At 44.4% G+C, this 18,029-nt stretch overlaps 1 protein-coding gene across 1 annotated transcript; it reads left to right on the top strand.

Moving 5' to 3' along the window:
- Positions 1-46: 46 nt before the first annotated feature.
- TK2 (thymidine kinase 2) lies at positions 47-16,279 on the top strand. Its single transcript, XM_066636973.1, has 10 exons — positions 47-213; positions 2,497-2,534; positions 3,810-3,884; positions 5,029-5,082; positions 5,618-5,707; positions 6,663-6,736; positions 9,668-9,756; positions 10,785-10,864; positions 12,827-12,907; positions 13,706-16,279. Exons 1-10 carry the CDS (start codon positions 54-56, stop codon positions 13,802-13,804), a joined length of 840 nt encoding a protein of 279 aa, XP_066493070.1. The 5' UTR covers positions 47-53; the 3' UTR covers positions 13,805-16,279.
- The last annotated feature ends 1,750 nt before the right edge of the window (positions 16,280-18,029 follow it).

The following is an 18,029-nucleotide window of genomic DNA, read 5'->3' as shown; positions in this document are numbered from 1 at the left end:
CCCGTGCGGGGCGGCGCGCCGAGGAAGGAAGCTCGCAGGAAGCCTTTCCGGGCATGGGCAATGTGGCTGCTGCGCTCGCCCTGCGCCTGCGAGAGGCTCCCCCGGCCGCCCTCCGCCCCGGCTGGAAGGGCAGGCCCCCAGCAGCTCCGCAGGCGCCGCGTCGGCGCTGCCACTCCATGGCAGGGCGCCCCCAGGACCCCCGCTGGACGCCCGGTACCTCTTGGCCCCCTTCCCTTGCGCATCTGCAGCCCTCCTTTGCTGCCTTCTCGCGTGCAGTGCCCCCCAGCAGCTTGCAAGGCTTCCAGTTGACTGATGGATCACCCATTGATTGATTGACTGACTGCTGGATCGAACCCCAGACCCGGGTCCTTCTGCTGCCCGGATTCCCAAGTCTGCCATCCCTCCCTCTCCCCCTGTGGTTGTGTGTATTGTGTGTGTGCAGAAGCACACAGTGTTCTGCAGATCAGCCATTTAATTGAGCCTTTCTGTCTGTGTAGCTTCTGCGCACATGCAGTGTGCTGAAGCCGTGTGCTCAGCGGAGCGCACTGTTATTTGACAGCCCGATCCTAGGCATGTCTACTCAGAAGTAAGTGTTACTGAATTCAGTGGGATTTCCTCCCAGGTAAGCATGCATAGGATTGGACCCTCTCACAGGTGTCATGCTGTGATGGGGTCATCTGCCAATGAGATCATCTCTTTCTTAAACCCAGGTCATGTTCTCTAAGATAACTAATAATAGTAAACTGGCCAGTGTCATATTCTTGGTGGGCAATAATGGCTCTCTAAAGCGTGCCCCTCTGAGGCTGAAATGTGTCCTCCTTTCCTGGGATTCTTGCTTCTGGACATGTTAAGGGCAGGGCAAACTGAGTCCAGGACTTTCTGGCATCGGAAGCTGTATACCAAATGCTTTCTCCCCTCCCTGAGGGTGTGCCAGCCTCTGTTCTTCCCACTCCCAGGATTGGAAAAGGAAGGGGGATGGAGTGGAAGAGGAAGTGTGGAGGAAATAAGATACTCTAGCCTACCACTCTTCTCTTCCATACTTCCTCCCCCCCCATCTCTTCCTTTTCTAATCCAGGCTGTGGGAGGAGGAGCTGTGGGCAGAGGTGGGTAGCCTTGGCCAATCTGCTCCCTGAAGCGACTGTCACAGTTGGCCTCCTGATTGGGCTAGCCTTGTTTAGGGGCCCAGTTTGGAAACAAGATCAATTCAAAACCGTCACTGCATCTCTCTAGAACTTGTGTGCCATTTAAAAATCAGATTACGCTATTATTATTATTATTATTATTATTATTATTATTAAAGAGATGTTTTCCCCAGTGGTAATGATATTGAAAGGTGAGGATAGGAGACCTAGGGCATAGACTGTTCTTTAGACAGGCCTCTATGTGTTCCCGACTCTCCCTGGCTTAATTTTCAAATCTGATCAACATTTATACATAGCTTTAAAAGCTAGCAAAAGCACTCCTTTTGGGGGGGGGGGAATGATTGCAGAAACTGACTTGCTGTCTTCTGTTTCCTTGTCCAAAATGTATTCATAGTTCTTTGGACATCAGTGCTCTTCTGTGAGAGTCTTTGAGGGGACATGTGCAGGAATAGATAACAGAATTCTATCATTCCTTCTCCTTAGAGGGCTGTACTATTCTGCACTTCTGTGCATGTTTGCATCAGTGCTTAATTTGTCACTTGTGATCTGTTTGGGCTTTAGGACAATTCTGCTTCTCTTTCTCAGTGGCTGCTTTGTGGCTTCAGACTGCATTGTGGTGGTCCAAGGGCACTTTTGTCAGTTGGGTGTTGACAGCTTTCTCTTGCATCTCCCACTTCCTGCTTCTGGCAGGTGCTCTCTGCCCACATCTGACTTGTGGAGGGCCTTATCCTGTGCAGCTGAACTTGTTGCACAGGTGCAGTTGTTGCTGGGGCCAGACTATGACTTGCAGCATTGTTTTGGTGGAAAAAGCTCTCATGGCTGTGCTAACCTGCTTTTTTTTGCACTGCACAACAGACTCTAAGTTTGTAACCCTGACCAAACTTAGGATTTTTTTGTATAATTATGTGTCTCCTTGCTTTGCTCAGGTTGATTTAGGAGGGGTTTGAGATTATTTTACAGTGATGTTTTTAATCAGTTTTATTGTATTGTTATGGTATTTGTGTGTTTTAAGAGATGAACCCCTTGAGGCAGGCAGACAGGATAGAAATCTTCAGGTCCAAAAAAAAAAAAAAAAAGTGTGCAGTATTATAACCTGTGACCAGATCATATAAATCTTGCAATGCAATGCAATTCATATATACAATTGCAATTCAAAATATGATTAAAAACTTGCAGTATACAGTTTAAGCAAGTGAAGGACAGCAGATGTCCTAATTAAGCAGAAACACGTTTCAGCTTCTTGTATACACTTGAGATTTAAATATATTGTAAGCATACATCAATTTTTGCTATAGCTGAAAAGCATAATAATTCAAGGATCTTCCTAACTGATATTATTATTTTTTTTTTAAAGAAAAATACCTGGCAAATGGACAGAAGAAAAAGACAGTTGTAAGTATGAAGTATTTTCCCCTTACAGTAAAGGCAAAGCTAATGATATATGTGATGGTTATAAAATATATTCCTAATTTCGCACAGATTTCAGATTTGGCACCTTGTATCGTAAGGTAGGGAAATAATCATAATTAGTAGTTTTTCTTCATGCTCAAAGAGCCACACAAACATTAGGCAGTGATAGTTGTTGTTGCTATTATCTAGATCTAGCTATGTACGTTGTGCTTTATATAGGTATGTGCGCCAAGGGACTTACAGTTTGCTTTAATTTGTCAGCTGGGGATTGATGCTGAATTCTGGATATTCCAGGCAGGTCCTGGAGAGTAGGTAACCTGAATAGGATTGCACAGGAAGGATTTTTGTGAGAATTGTTAGAAAATGGTTTTTAGGGCTGCAGTCCTTTGCCCGCTTGCTTAGGGGTAAGTCCTTGATGGGAACTTCCATTGGATGGCTGTGCATTTGTACTCTGTAATAATTCCCACTTAGTTCAGCGGGACTTACTCCCAGGTGAGTGTGCCTTGGTTTGCAATCTTTATTTTAAGCAAAGGTGCGTGGAACAGAAGCTGCTCTTCACCCTGGTAGCTAAAGCAAAACTCCCACTTATTTAAGATGGAGACTTTGCATGTGGCCTCCGCTGAGGTTGGTTATGTGATGCTCCAAGGATTTCTCTGTGCCCCACAGGAGTATGTGGGATTTGATTGTGAAATGAGACTCCTGAATATTTTTTTCCCCACTGTGAAAGCTGGACCACAGCTGTGGTGATGCCATGATAGCAGTTGCAGTTTTTTGGTTTATTTGTTCGAGTGGTTTGCTGGTTTGGTTGCCTTTATGTGAACAGTGGCAGATAATGGTGGTTCTCCTATATTTGTATTTATTTGCATAAATGTGCAACTTGAGAATAAGAATGGATAACAGCCTAGTATGTTTCAGTATATTATTTATGGTCACCACTAAATTAAAAGCTACAGCACATAAAATATTTTCCATTACAGAATTGCAACCGTAAACCGTTTTTGAAATGCAGTGTAGATGCAAAGCAGTGAGAAATAAAATCTTGAAATGACTCATGGTCCTGTTTGTGGATTAATATGCAACAGCATGGTGGGGATGGTTCAGGAATGGGAAGTACTGTTGTTCACAGCTCTCTGCTTGGGAGGAATGCATTGCCAACCTTTCCCCCCCGTTAAGTTTGTTGAAATGTAACAAGACTTTTGTTTGCTGATGCATCGGCATTTAATGTAGTACTGAATCCTTGATGTTTCCTTTCACCAGATCTGCATCGAGGGGAACATTGCAAGTGGAAAGACAACATGTCTGGACTATTTTGCCAAAAATACTAATATCGAGGTGAAGGGTTTGAGATTTCTCTAGTTCTCACCAGGGAAATAGACCTGTGTCTGGGTCAGGGCTGGCCCATTCCTGAAGCATACTGAGGTGGTTACCTTGGGCAGCTTTTGGCAGGGCTCTGCCTGCTTTCCTCCACTGCTCAAGGTCTAAAACAGATTCAAGGCAGACCACAGAGGAAGGGACAGGGATGGTGCCAGGGTTGATGGGAAAGAAAATTTGAGTCTTGCACGTATGTGTACAGGCTTAAGTTGTAGTTAAGTAGAGGGATTAGGGCTAATGCCAAGGGCTTCATGGAAAGGTTGGGTTTTGAGAGATTTGGAGGAATTAAGAGGGGCCACCCTGAAGATAATCTGAAGAAAGCGTTCTGGGCGTTGGGGCAGTAGGGGACTGTGGGGCCCACAAAAAATTGGCCATTGGTCCAGCCATAGACTGAAGCAAGCTGAGACGTGGTGTAGCACATCGAGTGAACGAGTCCCTGGTTCTTATGTCACCTCTGTCATGAACTTGGCAGGAGGCCGTAGGCAAGTAATTTTCCTCTCAGCCTCAGTCTTCCCCAGCTGCTATATGGAGATACTAGAATTACCTTACAAGGTTGTTGTAAGGATCACATCGAGGTAATACATGTGAAGTGCACATTTGTGATGCACTCTATTCTAACGGTGAGGATGACCTTTTTTCTACCTCCAAAGTGTATAAGCAGTGCACGAGTACATGTGCTCAGTTTGCATCCTGGTCTTCCAGGCATTTGTTTCAATAATCTTCTAAATTCCTTGGATCTTCCCCTAGACCAGTTGTTCCCAAACTATGCGCCACAGTAAGCTCACAAGGGTACTGTGGTATGTCCCCAGCAGCCTCTTCTTTCAGACTCTCCCAGGTGCCGCTATCTTGAGATCACGTGGAATTCAAGATGATAGCAGCCAGGACAACTGAGTGCTGCCGTTTTGAATCGCATGAGATCTTGCAGTTCAAGATGGTGATGCTGTGACAGGGCTCTGGGTGCCAGGGCCACAATGTGTTTGGGAACCACTGCCCTAGACCATTCAGATAAATGAGAATTGTGTACTGGCCACTGAAAACCTTCTGCACTGTAAATTAAAGAACAGGTCTGTCTGGTGACTCATGTAACATTTTATTTTCAACTCAGGTGTTAACTGAACCTGTCTCTAAATGGAGGAACATCCATGGGCATAACATTCTGGTAAGTGACACAAACCAAATCCTGAGTGATTGCTCTGTCAAAAGAGGGGCTGCGTCGTTTATGCCATTTCTGCATATATGCAACAGGGATCAAATGTGTACCCCTGTGGGACAGGCTAAAATGGCTTAATCGTTTGGGCTTATACAGATTTAGATGCCGATTTGCAAGACAAATGGAACTGCTCTTCTCCAACATTTCTTGGTGTGTGGATGAAAATCAAAGATGCATAAAATGCAGCGCCCTGTTTTAATTGTTGCTATAACTCTGTGATTTTAAGCCTTTTTCCTCTCCCAACACACTGACAAGGTGCCAAAAATGTCAAGGCAAACCATCCGTTTTTGGACCATTGACAGGGCACAACATGCTGCTGGTGGGGGGCTCACATCCCCCAATGTTCCTACTGACCCTCCCCCAAACTCCCAGGGCACATCTGCAGGCCATTTGCAGCACCCCGATGTGCCGTGGCGCACTGGTTGGAAATCACTGCTCTAACGGAACAAAACAGCACTTTTAATGCTTCTTCTTGTTTCGCCAGGGATTAATGTACCAAGATGCAGCTCGGTGGGGGATCACGTTGCAGACATATGTACAGCTTACAATGTTGGACCATCATACGAGGCCGATGGTACGTTGGAAACTGTTCTTTAAATCCCTTTTTCTACTGAAGCTCTCATCCCCAACTGTGAAATGAAGCCTCAGTAGATGTAACTACGCTGGCTCACATTCATCCCTTCCTGGCTACTGCCTCCCCACCCTTTTCTTGTTGTCTTTGTGTGGTTGAAGATGGGGCCATAGCTTTATGCAGAAGGACAAGATTCAATTCATGGCATTTCTGGAAAGCTGCTACCAATCCATGTGCAGATATTACCTGCTCTCTCTAAGGACTCTGTCCTTTCTTCCTTGCTGCCTCTTATGCTGCCCGGCATGGCAGCTAAGGCTGTCTCACATCCAAGGCGTCTGCACTACGGAAAAAGACTCCAAACCCTTACTGTGCTCCTTGCATGTTCTACTGTGAAACCTGAAGTCTCACACTTCCAGATTTCCATGCCAAATGTGAGTAGGACAGTAAGGTGGAGACTGATCTGCTTCTTGCTCAGGTGAGTGGGCAGCGGATCATTGTAGCTTAGACACATGGCAGGTTGGAGAGAGGTGGCAGCAGCAGATTTGGGGTGAAAGTGTGGCGGATGGAGGAGAGGTGGACAGTCCACTCCTCCTTCATCCTCTACACTTCCATTCTATTCCCTTTTCCTTTTCAAGGAGCCGTGGGAAGAGAAAGAACTACAGAAGAGATATTTGCTGTGAATCTGCTCAATTCAGCTTCTTGAATGGGCCTGGCCTGTTTTTGCCCAGTAAGCAGGGGTTTGTAACAGTGATAGAGATTTACTCCTACATGGAGTAGTTATTTTTTTCTGCCGCTTGCCTGTAAAAATTGTAGTTAATTTCTCCAGTCTTGAGAGACAGTCATATAACATTAGTTCAAAACAGAAACTTTCCTTTCCAGTAGATTGGGAAGGGGGGTTTAAAATGTAATATAAATAATGTATAACTCTGCTAAATGGTTCATGAATGTTCCCTTACAGATTTCTCCCATCAGAATGATGGAAAGGTCAATTCATAGCGCAAAATACATTTTCGTCGAAAATCTCTATCGCAGGTAACATATCCCGTTCTGAGTTTCACCTTGTTCATTTTTATGTTTTGAAATGTCAGGGTGTTGGAAAATCTCTGGCGGTGTGTTCTGCTTGCAGCTTGTGTTTTGGGTCTAAAATGTGTCCGTGCATTGCATTAGCCAACTTACAATTTTAATCAGTAGTGCTGACTTTCCCTGCCGTGCTTAATCCCAAGTGTTATGCTTTGATTTTAACATGGATGGCCGGGAATGTTTTAACAGCACACAGCTCTGAGCTTGGTTTTTGAATCTCGTCATACCCGCGCAGTTTCTAATATTTTCCCGAAGGGCATATCTAAAACAACCCCACCACAAGAACCACACTGCTGTCAGTTGTTGCCCAACATTCAACACACTCATGCAGATTGTGTCTGTTACCCTGTGCAAAATAGCTGCTGCTGTTTGCTTTGTGATAAAGTTTTAGCGTGGCCTTCTGCAATGAGCAAGATGACGCTTTACCCTCCTTGTTCAAAATGGCATTTATTTATTTAATCCATTCAGGGCCCAATCCTGCCCAATTTTCCAGTGCTGAGGTGGGGCGTGCTCTCATGAAGAGAGGCCTCTTCAGGGTCCTTGAGAGCCAGTATGGTATAGTAGTTCTAGAGTTAGACCTGGAAGATCCTGGTTCAAATCCCTGCTCAGCCAACATGCTTCCTGGGTGACCTGGGTTCAGCCACTACCTCTCAGCCTCACCTACCTCACCGGCTTGTTGTGAGGACAGATGGAAGGAAGGAAATATGTACACCAACCTGAGCTCCTTAAAGGAAGGACAGTAAAAAAATGTGAAAAATAAATAAAGGCAAGGGAACTTTTTTCTCTTACTTTGGGGCTGCATTGCAGCTACATCAGTGCTGGAAGGTTGGGTGGGTTTGGGCCCTTAATTAGACTCTCACTTTTCCTAAATGTTTGAGGCAGCTTACCAGGAGCAGAGAAGACACAAACATAATGACCAGTAAAAGGGAGCTCAGAACCAAGAGTAGCTCTCTTTTGAAGATTGGGGAGGGGGGAAGCAGATGTGTTTTAATCCGCAAGATGGCACATGTGCTACACAGTCTCTAAAGTGATTTCAGCTGCTGTATGTCTTTGGGGAGGTCGCTCTTCATTCTAAGCCCTTTGCAGATGGGATAGAGTCAAGAGGAGATCAGTAAACCCTTGAAAAATGTTGTACATGTGGGTTGGGGTTTCAGGAACACATTAGTGTGGGGCTTCCGGTGTGCGCTCAGCGCCCTTCCCAGTAGTGCATTGTTAATCTCACAGATGATACATCTGCATAACACCGCTGTCTGGAAACAAGACTGGTAACGTCATGCAGTGAATAAAGATTTTGATGGATTTGTAAACCTCCTTTGGAGCCTGTGCAGGCAGACGGGCAGGATAAAAGTGTTTTAAAGTAAAATATAATAAATGATGATTAGTTTCAAGAATACTTACATGCCACTTTTCAACAAAAAGCTTCACAAAGCAGTTTGCAGAGAAAATCAACCCAAAAAGAACCTGGTTGCTAGTCCCAAAAGGACTCACTAAAAAGATGCAGAAAAAGACCAGCTTATTTTCTTATTGTATTTTTTTCTTGTATGGATTTTAAGCCATCCATTTGCCTCTTTTTTTGGTCTTGGGTGGAACTTGCAAGCACTGAAAAGACAGTGTAGTGATGGATGCTGACCGTCATTGGGTTGTATCCAAAGAAAATAAATTCAGTTGATGGCCCCTTGAAATTAATGGGATGTAAGTTAGTTATGAGAAATGTGCCTCTATGGATTTCAGTGGGCCCTAGTGATAATTCATTTTTGCGGGGGAGAGGAATATAATCCCCCTGCCTTTTAAAAAAACTGATTTAACAGAGTAGGGAAGTTGTCCCTGTTCAATTTTTTGTGTGTGTTTAGCAGTTGGAATGAACATAAGAACATAAGAACAGCCCCACTGGATCAGGCCATAGGCCCATCTAGTCCAGCTTCCTGTATCTCACAGCGGCCCACCAAATGAAATAATTTAAAGGACAGAATTGTTGAATTGGATCCAGCCTGCAGAGCATATGGAATTTTGGTTTGGTGGATATTGTTGTTATTATGGAGAATATTTATATACTGCTTTTCAGAAAGAGTAGGTTCTGAAACTGAGTAGTTCACAAAGTGGTGGTTTACACAACAACAATGACAAAAAAAAAATCAGTAAATACAATTGGAAGTTACGGGAGAGATGAGGATAATGGGCAATTTAAACGTGAAGAGGATGAAAATGTTGGCATTTCAACATTTGAAATGTTAATTTCTCTTAATTTCTGGAGATAATTTTCATTTCTGGATAGTTAACCAATACATGCAATGGCTACGTAGCTACTGAGAAATTCATTCAAATCAGTGGGGACTTTCCAGAGAATGTGTTTTGAAGACGGATGTGTCAGTCATCTTAAGAACATAAGAACAGCCCCACTGGATCAGGCCATAGGCCCATCTAGTCCAGCTTCCTGTATCTCACAGCGGCCCACCAAATGCCCCAGGGGGCACACCAGATAACAAGAGACCTCATCCTGGTGCCCTCCCTTGCATCTGGCATTCTGACATAGCCCATTTCTAAAATCAGGAGGTTGTGCATACACGTCATGGCTTGTACCCCGTAATGGATTTTTCCTCCAGAAAATGGATTTTTCCTCCAGAAAACAGAAATATTTTGTAATCTTAAACAGAAATATTTTGTAATCTTAAACAGAAATATTTTGGCTTCAGTAGGGTGATGGGTGGGTAGGAATCATGACTGGATTACAGTGGTGGCTTTCAAGTAGACAGATTGAAAACGTGTATAACTTTGAGATAATACCCTGTGTTGCAAAACAGGTAATGTTCTGTTTAAAAGCATTTTTATTTTCGTTGCACCAGGATGTGTGTTCCCCTTCCAAATAATTGTTCTCCTTTGTTACAGTGGAAAGATGCCAGAAGTGGATTATGTAGTACTGACAGAATGGTTTGAGTGGATCCTTAAGAACATGGATGTGTCTGTTGATCTGATAGGCAAGTTGTATACCTCTTGAGAGTCATGGGTTTAAGAACGTAAGAGGAGCCCTGCCGGATCAGGCCAAGGGCCATCTAGTCCAGCTTCCTGTATCTCACAGTGGCACACCCAGTGCCTCAAGGAGTGCTCAAGTCAACAAGATCTCTGCATCCTGTTGCCACTTGTCTACTTGCATTCATCTCCCTTGCATGAGGTAGCCTACTTCTCAAACCAGGAGGATGAGTTTACCCAATAGGGCTTTGACCTGCAATGGACTTTTCCTCCATAAATCTCTCCAGTCTCCTTTTAAAGGCATCTAGGTGGGGGGCCATCACCACATCCTGTGGCAAGGATTTCCACAGATTAATCACAGACCGGGTAAAGAAATATTTTCTTTTGTCTAACTCTACTGCCACTTGACATCACAGGATGTCCCCTGGTCCCACTGGTGTGGTACAAGAGGGAAAAGAACATTTCTCTGTCTATCCCAGGCATAGTTTTATGTATCTAAATAGTCCCCCTTCAGGCACCATTTTTCCATCTAGGCTGAAGAGCCCCAAATGCTGAGGCCTTTTCTCTTAAGTGAGGTGCCCCCCCCCAACATGTTTTTCTTTGAGCTGCTGGCCAGACATAGAATTGTTGTGGTAGTGTTTTTTTTTCTTACATTGTAAGAGATATGCAGTGTTATGCGCAGTCATGTGTGTGGTTGGGCAGATTTAACCCATTCTCTGCTTGCCATTTCCTGTTCCCCCTTCCCAGTGTGCAAACTTTAACTGTTTTAGCATGTTTATCTTCCTTTGGAACTCCCCAGGAGCAAAAACTTTGTGCAGGGCAACTTGAAGAAGAAACAACTAGATCAGGGATGTCAAACTTGCTTCATATAGAGCTCCACTGCATATGTTCCCAGTAACGTGTTTTTAGTCCTTAAGAGGAAGTGTTCTCTCGATAGGTTTCTACTAAATAATGATCCATAAATATACTTCCTCTCTGAGCCATTGAGGTCAGGGTGCTACAAACCCAAACTCATGATGCTTTATTTTTATGGCAGTTTACCTACAGGCTTCTCCCAAAACCTGTTACGATAGGCTGAAAAGGAGATGCAGAGAAGAGGAGAAGGTCATTCCTATGGTAAGGACACCTTGTGACATACTGTAGTGAATTTACTTGATCAAGCTAGAACTAGGTCTGGTGGAAAGGGAGCGGAGGAGGAGATGGAGTTTCTTGAAGCACTTGCAAGGATGTGGGTTCCTTGGGCAGAGAGCTCTAAGAGCCCAATCCTATCCTCCAGGGCCAGTGCAGCTATATCAATGGGGTGTGCGCTGCATCCTGTGGTGGGGGGACAGTCACACAGACCTCCTCACGGTATGGGAGCATTTGTTCCCTTACTTCAGGGCTGCATTGTAGCTGCACCGGAGCTGGAAAGTAGGATAGGATTGGGTCCTAAGTTAGTTATCCATTGTAGGTTCACCTTTGGCATAGTGCCTCTTGACAGCTGGCCCAGTATCTCCTGGTACCTGAGACGGTGTGTCAAGTACCCCTTCCCTTTATCCCACAGTGTGACAGCAGCTACCACCTCATTCTCCTGCTGCCTGGTTTTGAAAAGGAAGAAGGGAACTGAGTGGAAGGACAGTGGTGAGCTAGAGCTGCTGACACTCTCCCATTGGTCACCTCTCCTCCACCATTCCTTTTCCCATCTTCCATTTCTAATCCAGGTAGCAGGAGGAGGAAGAATGGTGGGAGGCGAGTGCTTCCCGCCAGTCTGTTCCCTGAGGCTACTACTGCCTATCTTTAAGGAGAGGCTGGCCCTGTCTCTCTGCCTGAAGAACTGAATAGTCCCCCATAGACTGATGAAAAGGACAACGAGATGACCATCCTTAGCAAGAGAGCTTCATCTAGAGCAGGGGTGTCCATAGTTTTTGGCAGGAGGGCCACATCATCTCTCCGACACTGTGTCAGGGGCCAGGGAAAAAAAAGAATTGTTTTACATTTAAAATTTGAAAAAATTTACATAAGTTTACATAAATGAATACAGTGGTGCCTCGCAAGACAAATGCCTCGCGCAACGAAAAACTTGCAAGACGAAAGCGTTTTGCAATTTTTTTGGTGACTCGCAAGGCGAATTTTTTTCCTTTTTTTTTTTTGGTTTGTTTTAAATTGCACTTCGCAAGACGAAAATTTTGCAAAATGAAACGACTCACGGAACGAATTAATTTCGTCTTGCGAGGCACCACTGTATATTAAAGATGAACTTATAGGAATGAATGAAGGTCTTGCAATAGCTCAAGGCCTATAAGAGGCCTTGCACAAAGCAAGGCTGGCCTTTCTTTTGCTGCCACTACTTCATCACAGACGTGAAACAGCAAGCAGTGGAGGAAGCCCTTATCCCACAGCTCACGTGAGAGGTCAAACAGTTGCCTTCATGCTGAGAGCAGTTGCGTTGGGCCAGTGTGGGCTCCAACAAATCTCCAGAGGGCCAGAGGCCCATTGGAAACTGAGGGCTCCCTGAGGGCCGCGTTGAGAGTCCTCGAGGGACGCAAGTGGCCCCAGGGCTGGGGTTTGGGCACCCCTGATCTAGAGTGAAGGGAAGAGTTCCCTTCTCACTTGTAGAGACCAACAGTGGCTGTTGTATGACATTGGAGATTTGGGTACGAGGATTTTAATGGGGGAGTTAAACAGGTGATAGGAATGATGTTTTTGTGACAAGTAACATGAATATTTTAAAGAGCCAGATCTTTTCACGTTGCACTCTGAAATCAGGTTCATCGATAGACTCTTTTGCCTCCCCTTCTCAGAGCAAGATAGATGGCTTCACAGGGAGCGTTGCCAGGATGCAGTGCTAGATGCCATTTCATTGGGTGAGCACTTTGTGGATAGCAGCTTCAGTTAGAATGGCAGAAAAATAGGAGACCTCTCATTAGTGGGGACATATCCCTCAACCACTGTGCATTGCATCCTTTGAGTCCGGTTCAGTAGGTCTTGAATTCTTGCTGTATTGTGATCATGCCTCAGTCCTGCGGTCTCATGTCTGCTGCAGAAATAAAATTCTGTCTTCTTCTTCTTCTCCCTCTGGCTGTTTTCTCTTCTTGATAGGAATATCTTGAAGCCATCCATCAGCTCTATGAGGATTGGCTCATTAGACAGACGCTATTTAAAGTTGCTTCTCCGGTTCTTGTGAGTATATATTCTTGATTCATTGAAGCCCTTGTCACAAGCGCACGGCAGGTATATCAACTGCCAGTGGTAATGCAGTATTGCTGATATTTGTTGAATGTTTTACTCCTCTGTCCCTTTGGGTTTAATGCCAGTCACCTTGAAAGCAGCTCAGAGATGGTCTTGCATGGAGTGGTCTTGCAGTGCTTCATGGGCTTTGACTGAAACCATCTTCCCTATAAGTGCCTGCTTCTTAACTCTGTCTAACCTGTTTCTGCAGTCCCCATTTTGAGTCCCATTTACTTCCCTGTTCGCTGGAGCGGAAGGGGAGGGGGCTCTAGGTCAGTAGGTGGAGCGTGGGCTATATATGATCTTCTTGATCATAGTCCACGGTTCAATGCCTGGCTTTGGCTAGACGTAAGGTCTTTGGAGGCCAGGCCAGGAAAGAGCTGTAGCAGAGTTACTGCCGACCAGAGCGGACATAGTAATTTTAGTCTGCGGTAGCATATGGCACTGCAGTTACTTACCTGGGGGGCCACACCTGGCCCTCCGGAGGTCATGTGTGGCTTCCCGGCCTCCTCAGAAGGTCCCGGACGTGACTGGAAGGCACTTCTGGTTTTTCCAGAAAAATGGAAGTGTCTTCTAGTTGTGTCCAGGAGGTCCTCTGAGGGCCGCCCTTATCCACATGCTCAGCATCTGCAGATATTCAAATCTGTGGATGCCAAGCCCAGATAACGAGGGCCTACTGTATTATATTTGTGTGTTACCGTTCGAGAGACGTACAAGGGGCTTGTTTAATGTTTGGTCTTTTGTTTTAAGGTGCTTCAGGCTGACCAAGATATGCGGGCTATGATGGAAAAATACGAAGAAAATCGGGACAGAATATTGACCTCCTGTGCTATGCAAAGTCAGTTGTAGAAATACACTTCCCTTATTAGGTCCAGCTTTGCAGCTGGTAGGAAATCCTGCTCTAAGGATGTAGCAGGACTCTAGGGGTGGCAATGGACTCTGTGGGTACAGCTGAGCTGCTGAAATGCACACCCCTCTGCTTGTAATTTTTAAATGGATAGATTTGGAAACTGCAGGAGTTTCAAAGGTGGCTTGCAGTGTAGCCTGAGAATTGCACTGAGGGAAGAACTGCAAAGGCCTGCTGCATGAATGAGAGCTTTTAGATATACGGGGGCCCAGGCCTGGAAAAACTGGGTCCTTGTGTGCCCATCTGGATCAGAGGGTTTCCCTTTCAGTAGGAATACTCCCCATAGCCCTACCCAGTTCTTGAATCCCTTCACTGTGAGACTTTAGACTAAGGGATTTCTAAAGGGAAGCTGAGGCTGCTGTGTACATGCCCTCGTTCTATTTTGTGAACTTGAGGCACTGGGAAGAAGTGCCGGGGGATTCATCTGGTGGGTCGCTTCCAAGGGGAAATAGTATCTTTCTGCATACCCCTTGCAGCCTTTCCTGAACATAGATTACGTTTTTGCAGGCTGCAATATTTAACACAAATCTCATTTTCTTTCTTGCACTTTTTGTAGTCGCACCAATGACCAAGTACCCCAAGGTACTACTAGTATGTTAGTTGACAGTTTCATAAATTATTTTCTAAGGGCATTTTTGCAGTGTGTGTAGATCTGTATTCAAAACAACTATCAGTTTTTTTTTAAAAGGTTATGAAAATAATAGAAATTATTGCATTTGATGTGCAGGTCACTCATTTCCAAAAACCCACTCAGTTGAGAATAAGCTGTGTTGTGGAACCTCATAAATGGGTTTGAATACTTAAGACATGTCTTAAGGCTATGTCACATTCCATTTTTTTTCCTTTTCCCACCAAGAGATAGGCAATCTCTCTTGTTTTTGAGCAAGACTTAAGTAAGTGGCACGTGGGATCAGTGAAAGAGGCAGCCTGCATTAAGACTGTTTGCAAATCTGGGCCCCATTCATCTTAATCATAACATGACTGTAAACAGGTGGCTTTTTCCCCCTGTGTTGAAGAGAAATGATAGGTGTGGATGTCCTTTTATTGATTAGGTTCATATGTACATGAAACCATGGTTAGTATTAATGTTTGAAGTTCAGTCTGACCCTCAACCACGGTTTGTTTGGGGTTGATGCCTTCAGATCTGAAACTACCATTTGAACACACTTTGCAAAGCACAGCTCATGGACATAGGAAGCTGACTTCAGTTGTCACAACACTGTTCCATCTAGCTTGGTAGCAGCTTCCCAGATTTCAGACATGCCTCTTTCCCACCTCTCCCTGAAGATTGAACATGGGGCATGCATGCAACCCAGTATACTGCTAGAGCCCTATTACTGATTGTGATTTGCTATTAGGTCTGAATTCAGACTGTTTGCGTCATACTCAGGACAGCTGCTGTACTCTCAGAAGGAGAGCATGCATGTCTAAACCATGATTTGCTTGCTGTACATCTGGAACCAAGCTGAAACCATGGTGTGAGGTTCTTCTGTAGTTAGGTCAAACCATGGTTTTGCATTATGTCTGAACCTAGCCATTGACACTGACTGAAATAACGTCCTGGCTCCAGTGCAAAACATGGTGTGAGCTGAACTGATTCTAGTCCAAAATGTGTTTCCAATTTGTGATGTGCAAGTCTATTGTGTTGAAACAGGAGAATAATCCTGATAGATGCTGCTTGATTTTTTTCCCCAGTTGTGTATTTAGTCTTGGTTGTATTCAATAATTGTGTGATTCCTTTCTTCAGAGTGTGTGGGATGTGAAGGAGAGAGTAGTTCATCATGGTGAAAAAGAGCAGGGATTCTAAAACATCACAAGAGGCTTTTAAACATTCCTTCTCTTACTACTTCATTAAATTTCTGGTGCTGTTAATTACTTCTTGGGGCTGTCCCTTTCTCATCATCAGATGAACATGAATGGTTTTCAAATGGCTCATGCTTAATTTATTCTCATTGGACCGGTATGATTTCAGAGGTATAACATAATTTCTCCTCTACTTGTGCAGGCTAAGTTAAAAAGACACTGGCAAAATCTAATCTTCAGAGGGAGGGATCTAACAATTAGATTTAGCTATGCTCTAACCTGCTCTGAGCAGGGAGACAGCAAGGTAAAAGCCCAAACATGTATCAAAGGCAGGGAGCTGGACCATAAGAAAAAAAGGGGGGGGGGAGTTGAGATCATCAGCATTTTAAACAATTCAGGCACTGACTTGAAAATGGTTTAACAGGTATGGGTGCCTTGAACCAGTTTTAGTTCATTTCCTGCATAATAACATTGTCAAACTCTTTTGCTTGCCATGTGTCAAATGAATACAATGGAAATTGTTTAATTTGAGAAAATGCTCTTTAAACGGTTTTGGTTTTTTTTTGTAAATACAGATAATGAGCTAAAAAGCAGGAAAACATAAAACATTAAAGTCTGGTTGAAAGCTGATGTTTGTTGATTGACTCATTTATTTCAAAACGGTTCCCACTTTTGAGTTAGAGAGTTTTGGTTCTAGGCCAGAGGATGCCTCTGAAGAACAGTTGCAGTTTACCCATGGAGGAAGAGAAATTTGCCTTTTCTCTCCTCCTTGTGGGCAGCTGGTGGGCCACTGTGGGGAACAGAATGCTGGAGTTGATGGGCCCACTTTGGTCTGATCCAGCAGGGTTTTTCTTGTTAAGGTGGCCAGGTTTGGTCTTGGTTCATTGAAATGACCACTCTGAATCAAGGGTTGGGTTCAGGGACTCTGATAGGAGGACTTTACTTTATTCACCAGCATTGTCAAACAGCCTTATGCCAAAAGAGCACCAAAACTGCAATCATAGCCCGACTTTTTGTTAAGGTGCAACAGTTTTCCAGCAAACATAATCAAAGCAAAATAAAGAACTTGTGTAGGTTTCATATGTAACTGTATGCTGGGATGTCAAACCTGTTTCATGCAGTGGGCCAAATAGTTTCATGATGCCTGCTGAGGGCCAGGAGTGAGGTCATGGAGCAGATCGTAACCATAAATAAGCACTTTTGTCTTAGGAGCTCATTAGCTGCAAAGGACAGAAGAGAAAATAAGCAAATCTTGATCATATTTTCAAGACAGGAGAGAGTTGCTGGGAGAACCGGAGGGCCAGCGAAAGAGCCTCTGTGGGTCGTATCCAGCCCACAGGCTATATGTTTGACACCCCAGCTGTATTGTGTTTGGTTTATGACTCAATGCCGGCAAAGGAGAAAACTTCTTGCTCATTAGATGTGTGTATATCCATGGATAGAAAGACACTGGTTCTATTGATTAACATTTAGATATCACTTTTCAATAAAAGTTTACAAAGTGAAAAGGGGTATATGCTTCTGAGGAAATTCGCATAGTATTGGGCTGACGGAAACTCAGCCAAAAAAATCTGTCATAAGAAAACTATATATAGTTTGGAGGATGTGAATAGCTGTGGCAATCAAAGACCTTCCTGCACTTGACGGGGTGCACCAAAAACTGCCCCTCTTCACCCAGAGTCTCAGAACCTGTGCCACTCCCCCCCCCAATTAAAAAAAAAGGGAAAAGGAGCAGAAGAGGAAGTGTGAAGGAGAGTAGTGTGGTGGGCTAAAGCAGCAATCTTCAGTCTTTTTCATCTTATGGCACACTAACAAGATGCTAAAACTGTCAAGGCAGTTTTTTGACAATTGACAAGATATACCAAACTGCTGGCTGGGGACTTGTATTGCTCAATGGCCTTACAAATGTATGACCTTCCCCCAAATTCCCACAGCACTCCTGTAGACTATTTGTGACACACCAATGTGCCCGGCCCAGTGGATTGAAAATTGCTGGGCTACAGTATCGGAACTTCCTTTTCCCATGCCCTATTCCTCTACTCCTCCACACTTCCTCTTCCACTCTTTTTTATTTCAGGTAGCATGAGGAGGAGTGGTGGAGACAGGTGGAGAGAGGTGGGCAGCCCCTGCCAACCTGCCTGAAGCCTCACAGACAAAGGCAGCCTTAAAAGCAATTATCTACGCAAAAGAAGCCTTTGGATAATTCTTAAATATTAGTTCTGGCCTAACATACTACTCAACAAAGGGACAATAAGGAAGTAGTAATTGACAGGAAGGAGAGGACCCTGAAATGATGCAACTCCATTCTGTATCACGTACTTCTGGATATTTTTCTTACACACTTGGTTTGTATAAGACAATGAC

Source organism: Tiliqua scincoides, chromosome 9 (assembly GCF_035046505.1).
Source record: "Tiliqua scincoides isolate rTilSci1 chromosome 9, rTilSci1.hap2, whole genome shotgun sequence".
Lineage (NCBI taxonomy): Eukaryota > Metazoa > Chordata > Lepidosauria > Squamata > Scincidae > Tiliqua > Tiliqua scincoides.
The sequence above is the reverse complement of the archived record's forward strand: the minus strand, read 5'-3'. Positions and strand labels throughout refer to the sequence as shown.

Bases quoted from the DNA above. Each gene is read 5' to 3' on its own strand.
- TK2 (XM_066636973.1), top strand. From the start codon at position 54: ATGGGCAATGTGGCTGCTGCGCTCGCCCTGCGCCTGCGAGAGGCTCCC. The intron at 6,737-9,667 runs GTAACATATCCC...CCTTTGTTACAG, and splicing joins GTCGAAAATCTCTATCGCAG to TGGAAAGATGCCAGAAGTGG. The intron at 12,908-13,705 runs GTGAGTATATAT...TTTTGTTTTAAG, and splicing joins AAGTTGCTTCTCCGGTTCTT to GTGCTTCAGGCTGACCAAGA.